This window comes from Canis lupus, chromosome 30 (genome assembly GCF_003254725.2).
Source record: "Canis lupus dingo isolate Sandy chromosome 30, ASM325472v2, whole genome shotgun sequence".
Classification (NCBI taxonomy): Eukaryota; Metazoa; Chordata; class Mammalia; order Carnivora; family Canidae; genus Canis; species Canis lupus.
In genome coordinates this window covers 9,803,753-9,822,108 of record NC_064272.1, presented here as the reverse complement: position 1 = coordinate 9,822,108, position 18,356 = coordinate 9,803,753, and the positions used below count along the sequence as shown (strand labels likewise).

General features: G+C 41.2%; 1 protein-coding gene across 3 annotated transcripts in view; it reads right to left on the bottom strand.

The window, feature by feature from the left end:
• Window positions 1-1,245: 1,245 nt before the first annotated feature.
• Window positions 1,246-18,356, bottom strand: part of STARD9 (StAR related lipid transfer domain containing 9) — a 134,496-nt gene continuing 117,385 nt past the window's right edge. The window contains exons 27-33 of one of the 3 annotated variants that reach the window (XM_025473048.3): window positions 4,993-5,110; window positions 4,697-4,818; window positions 4,384-4,448; window positions 4,003-4,205; window positions 3,694-3,773; window positions 3,360-3,518; window positions 1,246-2,815 (exon numbers count right to left, since the gene is read on the bottom strand). In XM_025473048.3, the coding sequence (XP_025328833.3) occupies window positions 2,714-2,815; window positions 3,360-3,518; window positions 3,694-3,773; window positions 4,003-4,205; window positions 4,384-4,448; window positions 4,697-4,818; window positions 4,993-5,110 (849 nt within the window). In that variant the 3' untranslated portion in view covers window positions 1,246-2,713. Of the gene's footprint in view, window positions 2,816-3,359; window positions 3,519-3,693; window positions 3,774-4,002; window positions 4,206-4,383; window positions 4,449-4,696; window positions 4,819-4,992; window positions 5,111-5,191; window positions 5,284-13,021; window positions 13,303-18,356 lie in introns of those variants that run through there. The other 2 variants (XM_049103984.1, XM_025473050.3) reach the window with 2 other exon arrangements.

Here is an 18,356-nt window from a genome sequence, read left to right as displayed (position 1 = left end):
GTATTTCCTGAGGGAAAAGCGCACAGCTGTCAAAGAGGCCAACCCAAGGAAGCGTAAGGTTCTCCAGGCCAAGGGGGCCTGCTGTGTCGCCTTAGAAAAGCCGGTGGGAAATCCTTACTGGTGGCCAGCAGCACAGAAAGATCCCTCAATTACCACCTTGTTCAGGCTTCTTCCCTTTCTCCTCCCAGTGTTGCTCCTTTCATACGTTTTTGCAGCTGAAACTTCCTTCCATAATCTTCATTTTCAAAGACCTTTATCTTTGTCCTTTAAATCCATTTTATATTATAGCAAGTTCAGGAAGTTCTGAATGCCTGGGAACCCAGAGTTTTCAGAAGGGTTTTATCTTTCTGCACACACTAGGTGTGGCTGAGCACAAGCACCGCCCAGGAGGCAAGCCCAAAGCCCCATGGACACTGGGTTCAGCGTAGCCCCAGCCCCATTCAGGAAACTTAACCCTGGGCCTACGTGAATCTGAAAGGTCCGCTCTCCAGCCAGTAAAATAAACTTGGGAATCACAGGTAGCTAATGAAGTAGTGAATGAATCAGGTCCCTTTCTATATGTCTGCTTTCCACTAATTGTCTTAAACAGTGGTTTTCAAAGTGTGGTCCCCAACCAGCAGCCTCAGGATCACCTAGGACTTAAAAACACAAATATGAATTCAAATATGTTGAATTATTTCAACATGACCTACATTATTTCAAATATGACCTACTCCGTCAGAAACTGGGATGTAACAAGTTCTCCAAGTGATTCTGACAAAGTCTGAGAACCATCTATCAAAACCAAAATTTGACTTTGCATCATGATCATTTAGAGCTGAGTCCCTAGACCATCTTGAATACAAAATCAGTCTCAGTTAATACTCCTTAGATTGTCGACTCAGACCAGGTGGGCAGCTCTCACAGAAAGAGGTCGCCTCTGGATGACCCGTATGTTCAGAATCCCATTGCCAGCTCTGCCTCAGAAGCCCAGAGGTGCTCACCTGTTAGAGAGCTTCCTTCTGGGGGGTTGTGGTCACTGCTGTGTGGCAGTGACTGATCCAGTATCCTCTCATGTTCACACCTGGGCTATAGCTGGCTACAGTTGGGCACTGATCGGGTTGCTGTTCACAAGCAAAGTTGTGCTGAGCTCCAGGGAAGAACTTACATTTGTGTGAACCGTATAGCTTGAAACTGGCCCATGAGCAGTTGTTGCCATCATCTCCAGGCTAAATTCTGAGCTCAAGTGATAACAGTAGTCTTCACTAAATGAAAGGACACCATGGACTTTTAATTTGCAAATGTTCTGACTTTTTCAATCAATAGTCTTTTAAGAGATTTATATGAAGAGATGGAAGTAAATAAATAGGGTGTTAAATATACCCAAAAAAATTTAACCAGAAAGATAACGTTTTAAAGCAATTTAAAAAGCTTTCAATCTGAGGTAAAAGAAAAAACAAACCCTGCAAACACTTCTAAAGAAACAAATCTCTGTGCTGTACCATACAGAAACTGACCTTTTCACCACATCTTTTTAATTCCTATATGGTCACCTTCCTCCACCAAAGACTGTGGGCACCAGAATGGAAGCGGAGACTCTCTCCCACCCCTACCATGTCCACATAACCATACAGAATACTCAAAGCTCAAGGTCAGCCAGGCTGAGGTACCAGGAAACCGAGCCTATTCCCTAACCCATCTTAGAATAGCACATCCTACCACAGCAGCATGGACGCTCAAGAGACCACTGAAGGCTGGCACCAAGGCTCTGAGTCTGAGGGAGGTAAGGGATGGAACTGTTTCCTTCTAACAAATCACTTACCCCCTCCAGGAGTTCTAATATCTTTTCTCCAGTCTTCAAAAAGCAACTTTTCAGCTCTTTGAGATTTCTCTTGCCCTGTCAGCAGCCAACATTTGGCTGCCCTCCCCTACCCCTCCTCAAAGAGCCATCCTTGACCCCAAATCTGTCCAACCTGCTTCTACAGTGGTCTTCCCATTCTGAGCTCGAGCGATGGTTCTGAGACTGAACATTGCTCAATACTCCTGAATGAGGCAAAGACCCAAATATCCTCTCCTGTGAGGGAAAGGAAGGGGGGCGGGGTAAGCAAAAATTAATAATAAAGTATTTTGTAAAAATCCAAGGAGAAACGATTCTGAATCATTGTGGTTTGCGTAACTTTTTTTTTTTTTTTTAAACCGGTTTTCTGGTTTGCCATTTTCCAATACTCCATTCCACAGTGGAGCTGGAAGCTAGAGGCAGATTCTGAACAGTCCTGGTCAGTGGCTGCTTGATTCCCTCCCTGCCCAAGGGCTGGGCCCAAGCAAGGAGGCAGGGTGCCAGAGTACTGCCCTCTCCCAGTTCTGCTGGTTGCACCCAATCCTGGTCTTCAAGTAGCTTGTCCACCACAGAGTCCCAGGGACAGGAAAAAAAGGGGAGAAATCCAAAATGCTGAGGTGAGTATCATTCACTCTGGCAAGCCAGGGCCAGGAGCTCAGGTCCCCTTACTCTGCAGAGGCGCCAGCTGTCACCCAAGTACTAATGGGGCTTTGCTGGCAACTCAGGTCTGAGTGCTGTCTGCCTGGTTAGCCACAGCTGGTAGCCTTGGCTCTCCTTGCCTCCTGGCACAGAGTGATGAGAGCCACCTGAGTGTCACTGGTGCATGAGAGCCACCTGCGTGTCACTGGTGCATGGAAGCTGCCTGCGTCTCTGCAGCACCATCTGGACAGTGCGATGCTAACAACCAAGGAAGGAAGCCAGTCTGGCTATGACCAGCGGCTGCTGTTTGATGAAGGAGCTTAGGAGCTGAGGAGGGAAGCCTGGTGCACCAAGTTCTACCTGAAATTAAGCAGAGAGGGAAGAGTTAAAGGTGTGAATGGACGTGGGAGGACAAGCCAGGGCACATGTCAGACTCTAGGAGCCATTCAGGCTGTCATGATGGGAAAAGCGCCTCCGACTGCCTGTGGTCCCAGAGTTTACAGGCCTCTGGGCTCTGCTGTTCAGATCTAGGCCTGGGCTTCACCTCCTGCTGACGAAGGTCACGTTGGGGAGCTGGGAGTGGAGAGGAAACAGATTGGGCCAGGCTCGCTCTGCTGAGGCTGCTGCTCTCCCCTTGCCATGACCTCTATCTCCTGAGGACGCTGGCTTCAGAGAGGCTAAAGGCCACCCTGATCTTTGGTGACTGAGCAACTCTGTCCCCCATCCTGCTCAACTCCCCATTGACACCGCCCCACTCCCCTCTTACTGTGATGACCCAAGAAGCCTGAGTCTCCAGCTCTTGGGACACTAGGCATAAGGCCTAGGGTGTTGAGCAGAAAATTCCCACGGGGCGCTGGGGTCAAACCAAGGCATTCCATGCAGCCAGCCACACAGGGAGGATCACCTGGGCCAAGTAGATGACTCTGGTGATCTCCTTTCCTTCCACAGTGACAGGCTGCAGGATCCAGGCACTGGGCAGGATCTCCCCTCGGACCATCTTCCTGCTAGGTCTCGGCATGGATGTGTCATAAACAGACTGAGCTGCCATGATAGACAGGTGGCCCTGGGGACAGAGAGAGATGTGGTTCAGACAGGGACAGGCTCCAGTACAGCTGCGTGTCCTCATCCCCACCCAAACCTCCTTTCTCCAGAGGGCCTGATGCCCACGATGACTGCCCCTCATGGCACTCCAGCCCACGTTCTGCCCACAATATCTTTACCACCAGCAAGACAGGCACCTCTTTGGCTTCCACGCAGACACAGCAGAAATCCCGTGGCTGCTTCAAAGCACACAGGGTGGTATCACACACCAAGTATACTAGAGGATCAGGAATGGAGAGAGTCAGGAGGTACCTGGACGGGCCTAATCCTAAATCCTTCTCAGCCCAGGAGCCCCCCAATATCCCATCATTCTGCAACTTGACAAGTAGACCTAGGCTGAGTGATCTGGACATTGTCTGAGTACCCAGTTTCCCAGGAGGGCTGCCTCCAACCCCACTATCTCTGTCCCCAGGCCAGGGCCCACAAAAAGCCTTCCCTAGGCTCACCCAGGTTGATGCTATTGGTCACTCGCTGATGCAGCCTTGCTGTCTGGATGGGCTTGTGGTATAGTGGCCACAGGGTGGGGTCACTCACAGCTGCCCACACGTGAGATAGTGGCTGTGACACCACGCCTGCCCCCAGGAAGCCATGCCGAGTAGAAGAAAACATCTTATAGTAAAGTCGTACCTCCTGCTCTTCACCCTGATAGCTGGGGAAATAGCAAGTGTGAGGAAGAGGAAGAAGGGGTAAAAACTGGGCTCCAGGGTCACAGAGGAGCAGCTCGGGGTGAGGGACTCCAGAAAGCCAGAGCAGAGAAGAAAAAGGAGGAGGGAAGACAAGCAGGATAGGCAGCAGGTTAGGACGGGACATGATGCAAAGGAACTTACTTCCAGCCAGCTGCTGCCTGGCAGCTGAAGAGGTTGTGCAGATTATCTGAGCAAGCAGCCATTACCTGGAGACACAGAGATCACACCCAAATTAGTGGGCACAGTACAAACCCAGCCCTCGGATCAGTCAGTCACTCAGACCAGCTTGTACTGAATTCCTCTTCTGTCAAGATGGAGAGCCACTGAGGAAGTCCCTACCACCTCATGTGCCCTGCTCTTTTCTCTCCTTTCCCTTCCTCCCCCCCACCCCCCTGCCCCACACCAAGCAGAGGTCTGACAACGGAGCCATGGGACAAGTGGAACAGTTCCTCACATCAGCAATAGAGAGGTCCACGATGTGCTTGGCCAAATCCTGATAGGAGGAGGAGAAGCAGGCCCCCAGGCTGGACAGGCTGGACGGAGAACAGCAGCCGCTGCCTAGGGAGGTTCTGGGGCCTGCAACAAATAGGCAGAGGCTATGAGACACCATGAGCATCAAGGCCTCAGAGCAACAAAGCCTCCTGAGCAACAGGGACTTGGGGCTGATAACCTCTGGCTAGTGACTCCCTGGGATCTAGCAGCCTCCAAAGCAGGGCAGGTAGCTATGTACCCTCCCCCCTCACTACTCACCAGAAGCTAAGCTCTTCCAGGCGGACCCAGCCAGACTCAGGTGACTGGTCCTCACTGTAGAACTGCCCCGAACATCCCCTATCCAGGAGTCACTGCAATCAAGCAAGTTTATGTCCCCCTGCAAAAAAAGAAGATGCTTGGAATCAGAGCCAAGGAAGATAAAGAGAAAGCAGAGCACCAGAAGCCCGTGCAGAATTACCTCCTCTGCCTCTGAACTGTGCCAATAGTTTCTAACATAAAGGCTCAATCAAAAAGATCTTCCCCACTGGGATTACAGTATGCAGGATGCCCCTGAAAAGCCAAGAACAAAGGGACTGGTTTAGTTCCTGGACAATCTCCTTATGCTTCAAGCCACAGGCTCAAAGACTGCTTGTAGGAGAGCTCTAAAAGGAATCAGAAGAAACAACCTCAGAAGACCCAGAACAGAGCATCAGTGGGTGTAGTGGGGCCTCTCTCCCACTGCAGCACCAGGAATGAGGCCATGGCTAGAGCTGAGTGTACTGTGGATAGCAAACAAAGCCCAAGTGGAAAGGAGGGGAAAGAAAAGCAATGGGCTGTGAGAAGCTTGACCCTTAGACCTGACCCCGCCAAACCTCCAACCCCTACCTCCCCACCCCTGATACAGCACTAAGCCAAGGGTCTTAATTTGGAACCAGATTGGGATGATCCTCTGGATCTGCAATATGTTCCTCCCACCTTTACCTCAGCCAGCAACTCAAGGACACGACCTTTGACTCTTACTGGACCTAATAGGCACTGTCCATCCCACTTCTATCATCACTTAACCTACTGCTACTCTAAAGACAAGAAGAGGTGAACATAGACGGTTCTACCTCCATCCTTGCCTCCACTCCTCCTGCTGCAACATATGGGTGGTCTCTCCTACGTTAGGCAAGTCCCTCTGTCTCAGCTTGAGGTCTTGTGCCTTCTTCTTGGGAACTTTCCACAACTGATCATCATCTTCATCTGTTGCCTCTGCCTCACCCTCTTCACTGGATGCTTCCTAGGAGCATTTAAGCATGCACAAATTTCTCCCACTTTTATTATTTTTTTTAAGATTTTATTTATTTATTCATGAGAGACACAGAGAGAGAGAGAGGCAGAGACATAGAGGGAGAAGCAGGCTGTCTCTGGGGAGCCTGCTGAGGACTTGATCCTGAGACCCTGGGATCACAACCTGAGCCAAAGGCAGAAGCTCAACCACTGAGCCACCCAGGTGTCCCTCTCCCACTTTTAAAAAACCTTCCTTACAGGAGTCTTTGCTCTCCTACCCTTCTTTTAACTGTCACTGTCTGCCATCTCCCATCTCTCACTCCCTTCTGAACCCAGTAAACCTAGCATCTGCCTCACCACACTGCCTACCAGCAATTCCCCTGGTCCCATGGGGCTGGATCTGATCAATGACTCCCAGTGCCCATTTTACTGAACCTCTCAGAGAGCCTGCCACTCAGCCAGCCTCTTCATTCATGTGAGATACTTGATTCCTGAGTTCCCAGGCTCCTGGCCTACTGTCTCTGTGGGGGTTCCTAACCAGTTTCCTGTGTTGGCCCCTCCTCCTCAGACAAAAATTAATGTTCTGGGATTCTTTCAAGACTCAGGCATAGGCCCTCTTTTCTCAATAACATACTCCTCTGTGATTCCATCTGCTCTCACTGCTACAATGATGACTTCCAAAAGTAAATATCCATGGATTGATCAATAAATATTGCTAAGAAAACTCGCTGCCATGTGAAAAAAAAAAAGATTACATAAGAGACCCATTCCAAAAAAAAAAAAAAAAAGAGAAAGAGAGAGAGAGAGAGACCCATTCCATTCATCATGCCAATATAAATTCTTAATGATCTGTGGCTCAAAAATTTATTGAGTGGAGGCCAGCACCATACTGTCTTAATGAATACAGCTTTGTAATATAGCTTAAAATCCGAGATTGTGATGCCACTAGCTTTGATTTTCTTTTTCAGTATTTCTCTATTCATGGTCTTTTCTGATTTCATACAAATCTTAGGATTATTTGTTCCTGCTCTGTGAAAATAGTCAATGGTATTTTGATAGGGATTGCATGGAATGTGTAGATTGCTCTGGGTAGCACAGACAATATTAACAATATTCTTCCAATCCATGAACATGGAATGTTTGTCTATTTCTTTCTAGCTTCCTCAATTTCTTTCCTGAATGTTCTACAGATTTCTGAGTATGTATCTTTTGCCTCTTTGGTTAGGTTTATTCCTAGATATCTTATGGTTTTGGTGTAATTGTAAATGGGATAGATAACTTAATTTCTCTTTCTTCTGTCTCATTGTTAGTGTATAGAAATGCAACTGATTTCTGACATAAAACCAGACACATAGGGAATCCCTGGGTGGCTCAGTGGTTTAGTGCCTGCTTTTGGCCCAGGGTGTGATCCTGGAGTCCTGGGATCGAGTGCCACGTCGGGCTCCCTGCATGGATACTGCTTCTCCCTCTGCCTGTGTCTCTGCCTCTCTGTGTGTTTCTCATGAGTAAATAAATAAAATCTTTAAAAAAACAAAAAACCAGAGACATATATCAATGTGATCAACAGAATAGAGAATCCAGAAATAGACCCTCAAACTCTATAGTCAACTAATCTTCAACAAAGCAGGAAGAATATCCAATGGAAAACGACAGTCTTTTTTTTTAATTTTTTTTATAGATTTTATTTATTTATTAATGTGAGACACACACGGAGGGGGAGAGAGAGAGACAGAGACAGAGACACAGGCAGAGGGAGAAGCAGGCTCCATGCAGGGAGCCTGATGTGGGACTCAATCCGGGGTCTCCAGGACCACGCCCCAGGCTACAGGCAGCGCTAAACCGCTGTGCCACCGGGGCTGCCCAGGACAGTCTCTTTAACAAATGGTGTTGGGAAAATTGTAGAAAAATATTGAGAAATGAAACTGGGCCATTTTCTTATACCATACACAAAGATAAACTCAAAATGGATGAAAGACCTAAATGTGAGACAGGAATCCATCAAAATCCTAGAGGAGAACACAGCAACCTCTGTGACCTTGGTCACAGTAATTTCTTGTTAGACATGTCTCCAAAGGCAAGAAAAACAAAAGCAAAAATGAACTACTGGGACTTCATCAAGAGAAAAAGCTTCTGCAAAGCAAAGCAAACAGTCAAAAACTAAAAGGCAACCTACAGAACCTACAGAATGGAAGAAGATATTTGCAATGACCTATCAGATAAGGGACTAGTATCCAAGATCTAGAAAGAACCTATCAAACTTAACACCCAAAAAACAAATAATCCAGCCAAGAAATGGACAGAAGACATGAACGGACATTTCTCCAAAGAAGACCTACAAATTCCTAACAGACACATGAAAAAATGTTCAACATCACTCATCATAAGGGAAACAAATCAAAACCATGATGAGATACCACCTCACACTAGTCAAAATGGCTAAAATTGAGGTCAGGAAACAAATGTTGGTGAGGATGTGGAGAAAGGAGAACCCTCTTACACTGTTGATAGGAATGCAAGCTGATGCAGCCACTCTGGAAAACAGTATGGAGGTTCCTCAAAGACAAATGTAGTGATCCAAAGAGGCACCTGCACCCCAATGTTCATAGCAGCCATGTCCACAATAGCCAAACTGTCGAAAGAGCCAAGATGTCCATCGACAGATGAATGGATAGAGAAGATGTGGTACATATATACACATACACAATGTAATATTACTCAGCCATCAGAGGATGAATACTTGCCATTTACACTGACATGGATCAAACTGGAGGGTATTATGCTGAACAAAATAAGTCAATCAGAGAAAGAGAATTATCATATGGTTTCACTCATATGTGTAATATAAGAAACAGGCAAGAGATCACAGATCACAGGGGAGGGGAGAGAAAATTGGATTGTAAGTAAATAGAGAGGGAGACAAACCATGAGAGACTCTTAACTATAGGAAACAAACCAAGGGTTGCTGGAGGAGAGGTGGGGGGGATGGGCTAATGGGGTGATGGGCATTAAAAAGGGCATGTTATGTGATGAGCACTAGGTGTTATATGCAACTGATGAATTACTGAACTCTATATCTGAAACTAAGGTTGTACTATATGTTGGCTAATTAAATTTAAATTAAAAAAAATATATGGAAAGGAGGAACATTTATTCTTACTACAAGAAAATATAAGTTTAAAAAATGATCTCATAGTGGGGATATGCCTTCCTAAACAGGGCACAAATTCCAGAAGCCAATGAACTAAAGATTAATGAATACCAGGCAATATAAAATTCACATTTTCCAGGTAGTAATAAATACCATAAATAAAATAAAAACAAATATACAACTAGGAAAAAAAAACACTGGTATCTCAAATGACACAAAGGTAATTTTCTTAATACAAAAAGGGCCTCCCAAACTGCAAAGACAAACAGCCTGTTCAAGAAGTGGACATAGTACACTGGCCCAGAGCACAGAGACAAAGGGTTGTGAAGTACCTGAAAAGGCGATTGATCTCAGACACAAGAGCAGAACCAAACTGCAAACTGAATCTACAATGAAGTATGTATTTTATGCCTATCACCCTGGCAAAGACTGGAAAAAAAAAAGTTAGCAGAGTGGTCAAGTATTACTGAAGAGTGTAAACTGGTATACTTTGGAAACATTCCCACGTATTTTAAATTTAAAATGTACATATCCGGGGATCCCTCCCTGGGTGGCTCAGCGGTTTGGCGCTTGCCTTTGGCCCAGGGTACAGTCCTGGAGCCCCGGGATCGAGTCCCGCATCGGGCTCCTGGCATGGAGCCTGCCTCTCCCTCTGCCTGTGTCTCTGCCTCTCTCTCTATGTCTATCATAAATAATAAATAAAATCTTTAAAAAAATAAAATGTACATATCCTTTGACTTAGCAATCTCACTTGTTGAAACTGAACCAACAGATATTCTTTTAAGTATAGAAGCAATAAACAAAATTTTCGAATATGAACTCAGATTCTAGAGAATGTGAGACTTTCTGGAAGAAATTGAGGGGAGAAATTATTAGGGTGGAATAAAGAACACCTGGCCAATTACTGGAAGTGAGCAGAGTCAATTTAATCTAGCATAAGAACATCTCTATGCATGCAAACATTATAACCAGTATAGAAATACTGTAACAAAAAGAAAAAAAAAAAAGACAAGGTGGAAATACACTGATTTCCTCATGTTTTATAGCCAAAGTGAAAAGAAAACTGCTAAATCCAGTAATAAAGACTATTTGAATATATAAAAGTGATCCTGAAAAGAATTTTTAAAAGACTTCCAGATTATCAAAAAAAAGGCACACATATTCACACTCAAAGCAGAGCACACAACACACACCACATGATGATAAAACAAAAAAAATTTTTAGATGTCCATGGGAATATTCATAACCAAAAATCGCTCAAAAGATACAGAAAAATAGAAATCACATTTCTCTGAAATCATGCATACTGAAACATACAACAAACTAAAAATTAACAGCAAAATCAGGAAAACATAAGAGCCTACCAAAAAAGTTTTTAAGAATTCTTAAAAATTGGATCAAGGAAGAAATACAAACCAAAATTGCAAAATCATTATTAAAAATATATAGAAATAAATAATTCATGGGCTATAACTAAAGCAAGGCTCAGGCAGATATTTTTAGCTTTAAATATTTACATCAGGGAAAAAATAAGAATAAATGAATGCTATTAACTATATATTACTAAATTAGATAACCAAAATGAAATGGACAAATCCCTAGAAAGACACAAACTATTAAACTTACTCAAGAAGAAACAGTATCTGAACAGATATTTAACAAGATACTGAATAATAATCAAAACAATTCCCACAAAGAAAATTTCAAGATGAGATTAGCTTCATTAGCTTCAAATCTACCAAACATTTAAGAATTAACATCAATACTTCACAAATTCTTCCCCCAAAAAGAGGAAGGAATGCTTTATAAGTCATTCTGTAAGTCCCTGACGCAAAACCAAAGACATCACAAATAAACTACAGATCAATATCCCTTATGCATATAGACTCAGAAATTTCCAACAAAATATTAGGAAGCTGAATCTGGCATCACAGAAAGAGGAGTATACACCATGACCAAATAAACACCTTTCCTGGGATTTATCCCAGGAACACAAGGTTAATTCAACATATAAAAATCAATCATGTGATACATCATGTTAATAAAGGAAATAATACACACTATCATCTCAATAGATGCAGAAAAAGTATTTGACTAAATTCAACACCTTTTCATGATAAAAACACTCAACAGACTAAGACTGGATGGAAAGTACCTCAACCTGATAAAATTTATCTACAAAAAACATACAGTTAACATCATACTTAATGGTAAAAAGCTGGACGGTTTTCTCCTAAGATCAGAAACAAGGATGTGTGCTCTCACAGCACTTCTACTCAACATTGAACTGGAGATTCTACCTGGGCAATGAATGAGGCAAGAGAACAACAACAAAGACAGATGATACGATCTGGTGTACAGAATAACCTAAGGAATCTTCTAAAAAATGATCAGAACTAATACATGAGTTCAGCAAGGGCAGAGGAGACAAAAATGGCTATTCAAAAATTAACCCTATTTCTGTAAAGTAGCAATGAACAAATGCAAATGAAATTAAGAAAACAATTCTCCTTGGGGCGCCTGAGTAGCTAAGTTGCTTAAGCATCCAACTCGATTTCAGCTCAGGTCATGACCTCAGAGTCTGACCACTCAGCGGTGAGAGTACTGGAGATTCTCTTTGTGTCCCTCCCATCACACACTCTCTCTCTCTCAAACAAATAAATCTTTTCAAAAAAGTCCATTTATAAAAAAGAATAGATTTAACAAAATAAAATAAAGAGTAGATTTAACTAAACAAATTCAAAACTCATACTCTGAAAACCATAAAACATTGTTGAAAACAAAGAAGACCTGAATAAAAGGAAAGATGTTCCATGTTCATGGATCAAAAGATATTACTAAGGTGTTTATATATCCCAAACCTGCTTCTCCTCCCTCTGCCTATGTCTCTGCGTCTCTGTCTCTCATGAATAAATAAAATCTTTTAAAAAAAAGTTATGTTTACACTATACTATAGTTTACTGTGTACATTAAATCTTAAAAAATAATGTACATATCATTAAAAAATACTTTATTTCTAAAAAATGCTAACCATCATTTGAGATTTCAGCGATAATCACTGACCACAGATCATCATAACCAAAACAACAATAATGAAAAAGTTGGCAATATTTCAAGAATTACCAAATGTGACACAAAGACACAAAGTGAGCAAGTGCTGTTGGAAAAACAGTGCTGACAGAACTTGCTTAATATAGGACTGACACAAACATTCCACTTGTAAAAAATGCATTATCTGTGAAGCACAATAATATGAGGCATGCATGCCTATATAGGCATAATCTTTGTGACATTGGACTGGGCAACAATTTCTTAGATATGAAACCAAAAGCACAAGAAATAAAAGAAAACATAAAGTAAACAGCATCAATATTTGTGTTTCAAAGGACATCACCAGAAAGTGTAAAGACGATACACAGAATTGGATACAGTTTTTATAAATAATATAATTTATAAGGGACTTGTACTAGAATATATAATGAATTCTTAAACTTAACAAAAAGACAATCCAATTATAAAATGGACAAAAGATCTGAATAGATATTTATCCAAAGAAAACACATAAAAGGCTAGTGAGTACATGGAAAGATGCTCAAAGCCATTAAACATCGGGATAATGCAAATCAAAACCACAATGAGATGCCATGTCACATCAACTAGGATAGCTATAAAGAAAAAGGTGATGACTGGGATGTGGAGAAATACACTGCTCATACACTGCTGGTGGGACTTTAGAACAGTGAAGCTTCTATGAAAGATAGTCTGGTAGTTGTTAAAAACGTTGAAACACACAGTTACCCTGTGACCCATCAACCCAACTCCTAGGCATATACCCAAAAATCATGAAAATATATGTCCATACAAAAACTCTTTAAGTCAGCAAGTTTTTATTTAATGAATTTTACATGTGATTCCCTCTACTGCCAATCACCATAGTTCGTTCAAAGTCAGAATCATAATCTTCAAAATAATCTTTTAAAAAGAACTTTTGTTCAATCCATAGTGGTCATTGTCAGCCCAGATTTCCTTCAGTTGGGCTTCTTTGATCTCCACTTGAATATGGGCATTCTTCAAAAATCCGCCACCTCTAATCTTTGGGATCCAATTTCTTCACAGCCATATTTGCGGTCAGAGTAGACGGATCTGCCTGGTTCTCAATTTCAGACACCCTTTAAATACGAATGAGTTGAAATCATATTCACCCCTAAACTATCATGCCCTAGAATTTTAAAGATTGTTGGGATATACCCATACCTAAGATTTCAAAAAATCTGTTAGGTCTTTCACATAGTTCTAGCAGATAGATGCCTTACAGTTCTTTTCCACAGATCTAACACATAGTTCCCATACAAAAACTTCTCTGTGAATGTTCACAGCTGCATTATTCATAATAGGCAAAAAGTGGACACAATCTAAATGTTCATCAACTGATGAATGGATGATTAATATGTGACATTTTCACATAATGTGTTATTACTGGTCATAAAAGGAATGACAATCTGCTACAATGTGGATGAGCCCTTGTGAGTTTAGTTACTGTCTTCCAAAATGATACAATTTAAATCCTAATCCCTCATATCTGTGAGTGTGACCCTACTTGGAAATAGGGGCTTCACAGATGTAATCAAGTTATAATGAGATCATACTGGATTAGAGTGGGCCCCAAATCTAGTGACTAAGGTCCTTCTAAGAAGGCCAGTGAAGACAACCAAGAGATATACAGAGAGAATGCCATGTGATGGTGGGGCAGAGGTGGGAGTGATACAGTTGCAAGCCAAGGAATGCCAAAGATTGCCTGCAACCAGCCACCAGAAGAAGCCCAGAGAGGAGCATGAAACAAGTTCTTCCCTCAAAGCCTTTGAAGGAAAGATGACTATGTCAATGCGATCATTTCAGACTCCTAGCCTCAAGAACTATGAGAATAAATTTCTGTTGTTTTAAGCCACCCTGTTTATAGTAATTTGCTATAGCAACCTTAGGAATTAATACAACCCTGAAAACATCATGCTAAGTGAAAGAAACCAGTCACAAAGGACCACATATTATATGATTCTATTTTATAAAGTATCCAGAACAGGCAAATCCATAGAGATGAAAAGTGGTGCTTACCCAGGACTAGGGTGATGGGTTTGTGTTTAGAATATTCTAAAATTGACTGTGGTAATGGATACATAAATGTGGATGCACTAAAAGCCAATGAATTATAACAATAAAAGAATAAATTAATTAAAGGAAGTGCTCAGGACACCTGGGTGGCTCAGTGGTTGAGCATCTGCCTTTGGCTCAGGGAGTGATCCTGGAGTCCTGGGATAGAGTCCCATATGGGGCTCCCTGCATGGAGCCTGATTCTCTCTCTGCCTGTGTCTCTGCCTCTCTCTCTCTGTGTCTCTCATAAATAAATAAAATCTTTTAAAAATAAATAAAAATAATTAAAGGAAGTGCTCAAAAAATGAGGGACATATTAAAAGATCACAAGATCCAATGGGAAAGAACTCCAAATAAGGAAAGCTGAAACAATTTGAGCAATGAAATTAATAATGATAGTATTAGATTATAACCCACAGAATAACATATTTATGAGTTCAAACTTAAAAAAGTAAATACCTGAATAAATAGAGAAGAGTAATACTTCGTTACAGAAAAATTCTAATTAATACATGTAGAAGAAATGAGGGAAATAAAAAATTGCTATTAAAACACTACAGTAATAATTTTTTTTCAGGCAAAATACAATGATGGATGCTCAAATTAGTGGGCAAAAGTTTGAGGGGAAGCAGGACGTTTGCATAGTCTAAAAATATCTCTGCCAAATGTTTATTACTTATAAAGAGAAAAATAGTAACTTTCAGTGGACAACTCCTAGATAATACTGTAACTTCAAGGTTAACATCATGAATAAGACATACTGACATCATGCCTCTTTGATAATGTACTAAGGAGAAGGCACTTGTAGGATACATACTCATAGAACAATATCATTTGTTGTTTGTCTAAAATTCTAACTGGCATCCTGTGTTTTTCCTTGCTTTTATCTGGCAACCCCAAATGAGAAGGGCACATCATTTCTGTGGTATTTTTGCCAAAAATTCATAACTTCAATCTAATCATGAGAAAACAGCAAACACATTCTCCAAAATTACTGACCATAGACTTAGAAATTATAAGAAAAAGGAATTAATTTTTTTAAAGCAGAAATTAACAGATTAGGATAAAAACGGACTCCAGAAGAGATGGAAAAATCTAAACCAGGGATTGGCAAACTTTTTCTGTAAAGGTCTAGCTAGTATTTGAGGCTTTGTGGACCATTTGAGTAGTTTTATGTACTCAGAGTTCTGCCATTGTAAACATACTCACAGACAACACATAAATAAGTGGGCAAGCTGTAATCCAGCAAAACTTTATTTATAAAAATAGGCAGTGGGTGAGATCTGGCCAAGAGCCCTGTTTATCAACTCCTGACCTCATCAGATCTCTTCCTTTCTCTCTCTCTCCCTTTTTTTTTTTTTGAGAGACCATTAATGTGCTGGCTGGGGGGAGGGCGGGGAGGCGGGGCAGAGGGAGAGAGAGAATCTCAAGTAGGTTCCAAGCCCACTGTAGAGCCAATCTCACAACCCTGAGATCATGACCCAAACTGAATTAAAGATCAGACACTTAATCAACTGAGCCACTCAGGCACTCTGTATCAACCACATTTTATCTAGGCATTCTCCCAGTAATAAATTTTCAAATGGCTTCCAACTCTTTATCACTTCAAATAATTATTTAATAAATAATTTCATACATGTTCCCTCAAACCTATGCAAGCATTCATTGCTGGAGCATAAGAATGTATAAAGGCTCCTATTCCCCAAAAGTCCTACCAACATCTGACTTTCTAATTTTTGGCAATTTAATAGGTATAAAGTTCCATTACCTTTAAGCTATTCCTGAACATTTTATTCCTATAAAAGAAATATAACACTCTAACAAAACCTGAAACATATTGCAAAAACACAAACTACAGGGGAAAAAAACTCATAAATATTGATATAAAAATCTTGAATAAAATATTAGCAAATAGACTCTGACAGCACATTAAAATAATACAGCATATACATAAATATATAATGTATTATAGAATTGATTCTAGAATGCAAGAATGATTCAAAATTATCAATCAGATGATCATCTCCATAGACTGAAATAACCATTCTAGCTACATAAGAATGCTCTGTAAAACAGGAATAGATGAATGTCTACTTAGTATTGTAAAATATATCTAGTTCAGCTCAAAAACTAGCACCCAAATTACACAGGGAAACACTAGAAGCATTCCCACTAAAGCCTGGAAGAAGACAAAGATGCTCACTCTTACCACTATTATTTTATTTACACTGGAAATACTAGGTAATGCAATTAGAAAAGAGGAAGAAAATACTGGTACAAAAATTAGAAAGGAAACCCTGAAATAATATCTACTTGCAGAAGATAACTATTACATATCTGAAAAAAATCTAAGGCAGGGCTATATAGTATGGTAGCCACTTGTCATATGTGGTTATTGAGCATGTGAAATGTGGCTAGTGTGACATAAGAGCAAAAGCTAAGATTCAATTCTATTTAATTTAAATTAAAAATAAGATCACTACCTGTGCTAGTGGCTACTGTATTAGTATGGATCTAGAGAACAGTCCAAAAAACAACATGACACAAAATTAACATTCATCAGTGCCTTTCATACAAACAAAAGAACCAGATAGAAGACATAACTGAAGAAAAAACCTATTTATAACAGTATCAAAAAAAAAATAAAACATTTAGGAATAAGTCTGACAAGAAATTGAGACATGTCAAGGAAATTTTAAACACAAAAAGGTGGCTTGAACCTACTATGTTCTTGGTTAGGAAATTCTATAGTGTAAGATGAGATTTCTCCCTAAGTCAGTTTATAAATTTAACATGGTCTCACTAAAAATATGAACAAGTTTTTATAAATGAAACAATTAAGCTGATCTAAATTTCACATAAAAAGTAAACAAGAAAAAATACTCTAGAAAAGCTCAGAAAAGACACCTGGGTGGCTCAGTAGGTTAAGTGTCTGGCTTTGGCTCGGGTCCTGATCCCATGGTCCTAGGATTCAGGCCCGCATCAGGCTCCCTGCTCAGTGGGAAGTCCGCTTCTCCCTCTCCCTCTGCCCTTCCCCCTACTCATATTCTTTTTCACTCACTCTGCTCTCTCTCAAATAAATAATCTTTAAAAAAAATCTCAGAAAAAGAAGAACAAGTAGTAGAACACATTATAAACCTTATATAAGAAAAGCTGGCATCGGGACGCCTGGGTGGCTCAGTGGCTGAACATCTGCCTTCAGCTCAGGGTGTGATTCCAGGTTCAGGGATCAAGGCCCACATCAGGCTCCCTGTGAGGAGCCTGCTTCTCCCTCTGTCTGTGTCTCTGCCCCTCTCTCTGTGTCTCTCATGAATAAATAAATAAAAGAAAGAAAGAAAGAAAGAAAGAAAGAAAGAAAGAAAGAAAGAAAGGAAGGTAGGTTGGTTGACATCTTAAGCTGGTGAAAGCAGAGATGAGAAGAAAGAAGAAAAGAAAGAAAAGAAAGAAAAGAAAAGAAAGAAAAGAAAAGAAAAGAAAAGAAAAGAAAAGAAAAAGAAAGAAAAGAAAAGAAAAAAAAAGAAAAAAAAAGAAAGAAAAGTTGACATCTTAAGCTGGTGAAAGCAGAGATGAGCTGTCCAGAGGACAACTTCATAGCTATCTTAAAAGAACAAAGTTGGATCACACCTTTGTTCAAAATGAACAAAGATTGTTTTTTGAATAAAGATGTAAATATGAAAAATAAAACCATATACTTTCCAGAAGAAATCACATGAAAATTTTTTTTTATAACTTTGGAATGAAGAATGTGTTTCTGGGATCCCTGGGTGGCGCAGCGGTTTGGCGCCTGCCTTTGGCCCAGGGCGCGATCCTGGAGACCCGGGATCGAGTCCCACATCGGGCTCCTGGTGCATGGAGCCTGCTTCTCCCTCTGCCTGTGTCTCTGCCTCTCTCTCTTTCTCTGTGTGTGACTATCATAAATAAATAAAAATTAAAAAAAAAAAAGAATGTGTTTCTAATTATGATCAGAACATGGACACTTAAAAGGAAAACCATGGGTGTCGGGTGGCTCAGTCTGTTAGCCGTCTGCCTTCAGCTCAGGTCATGACCTCAGGGTCCCAGGATCGAGCCCTACACATCA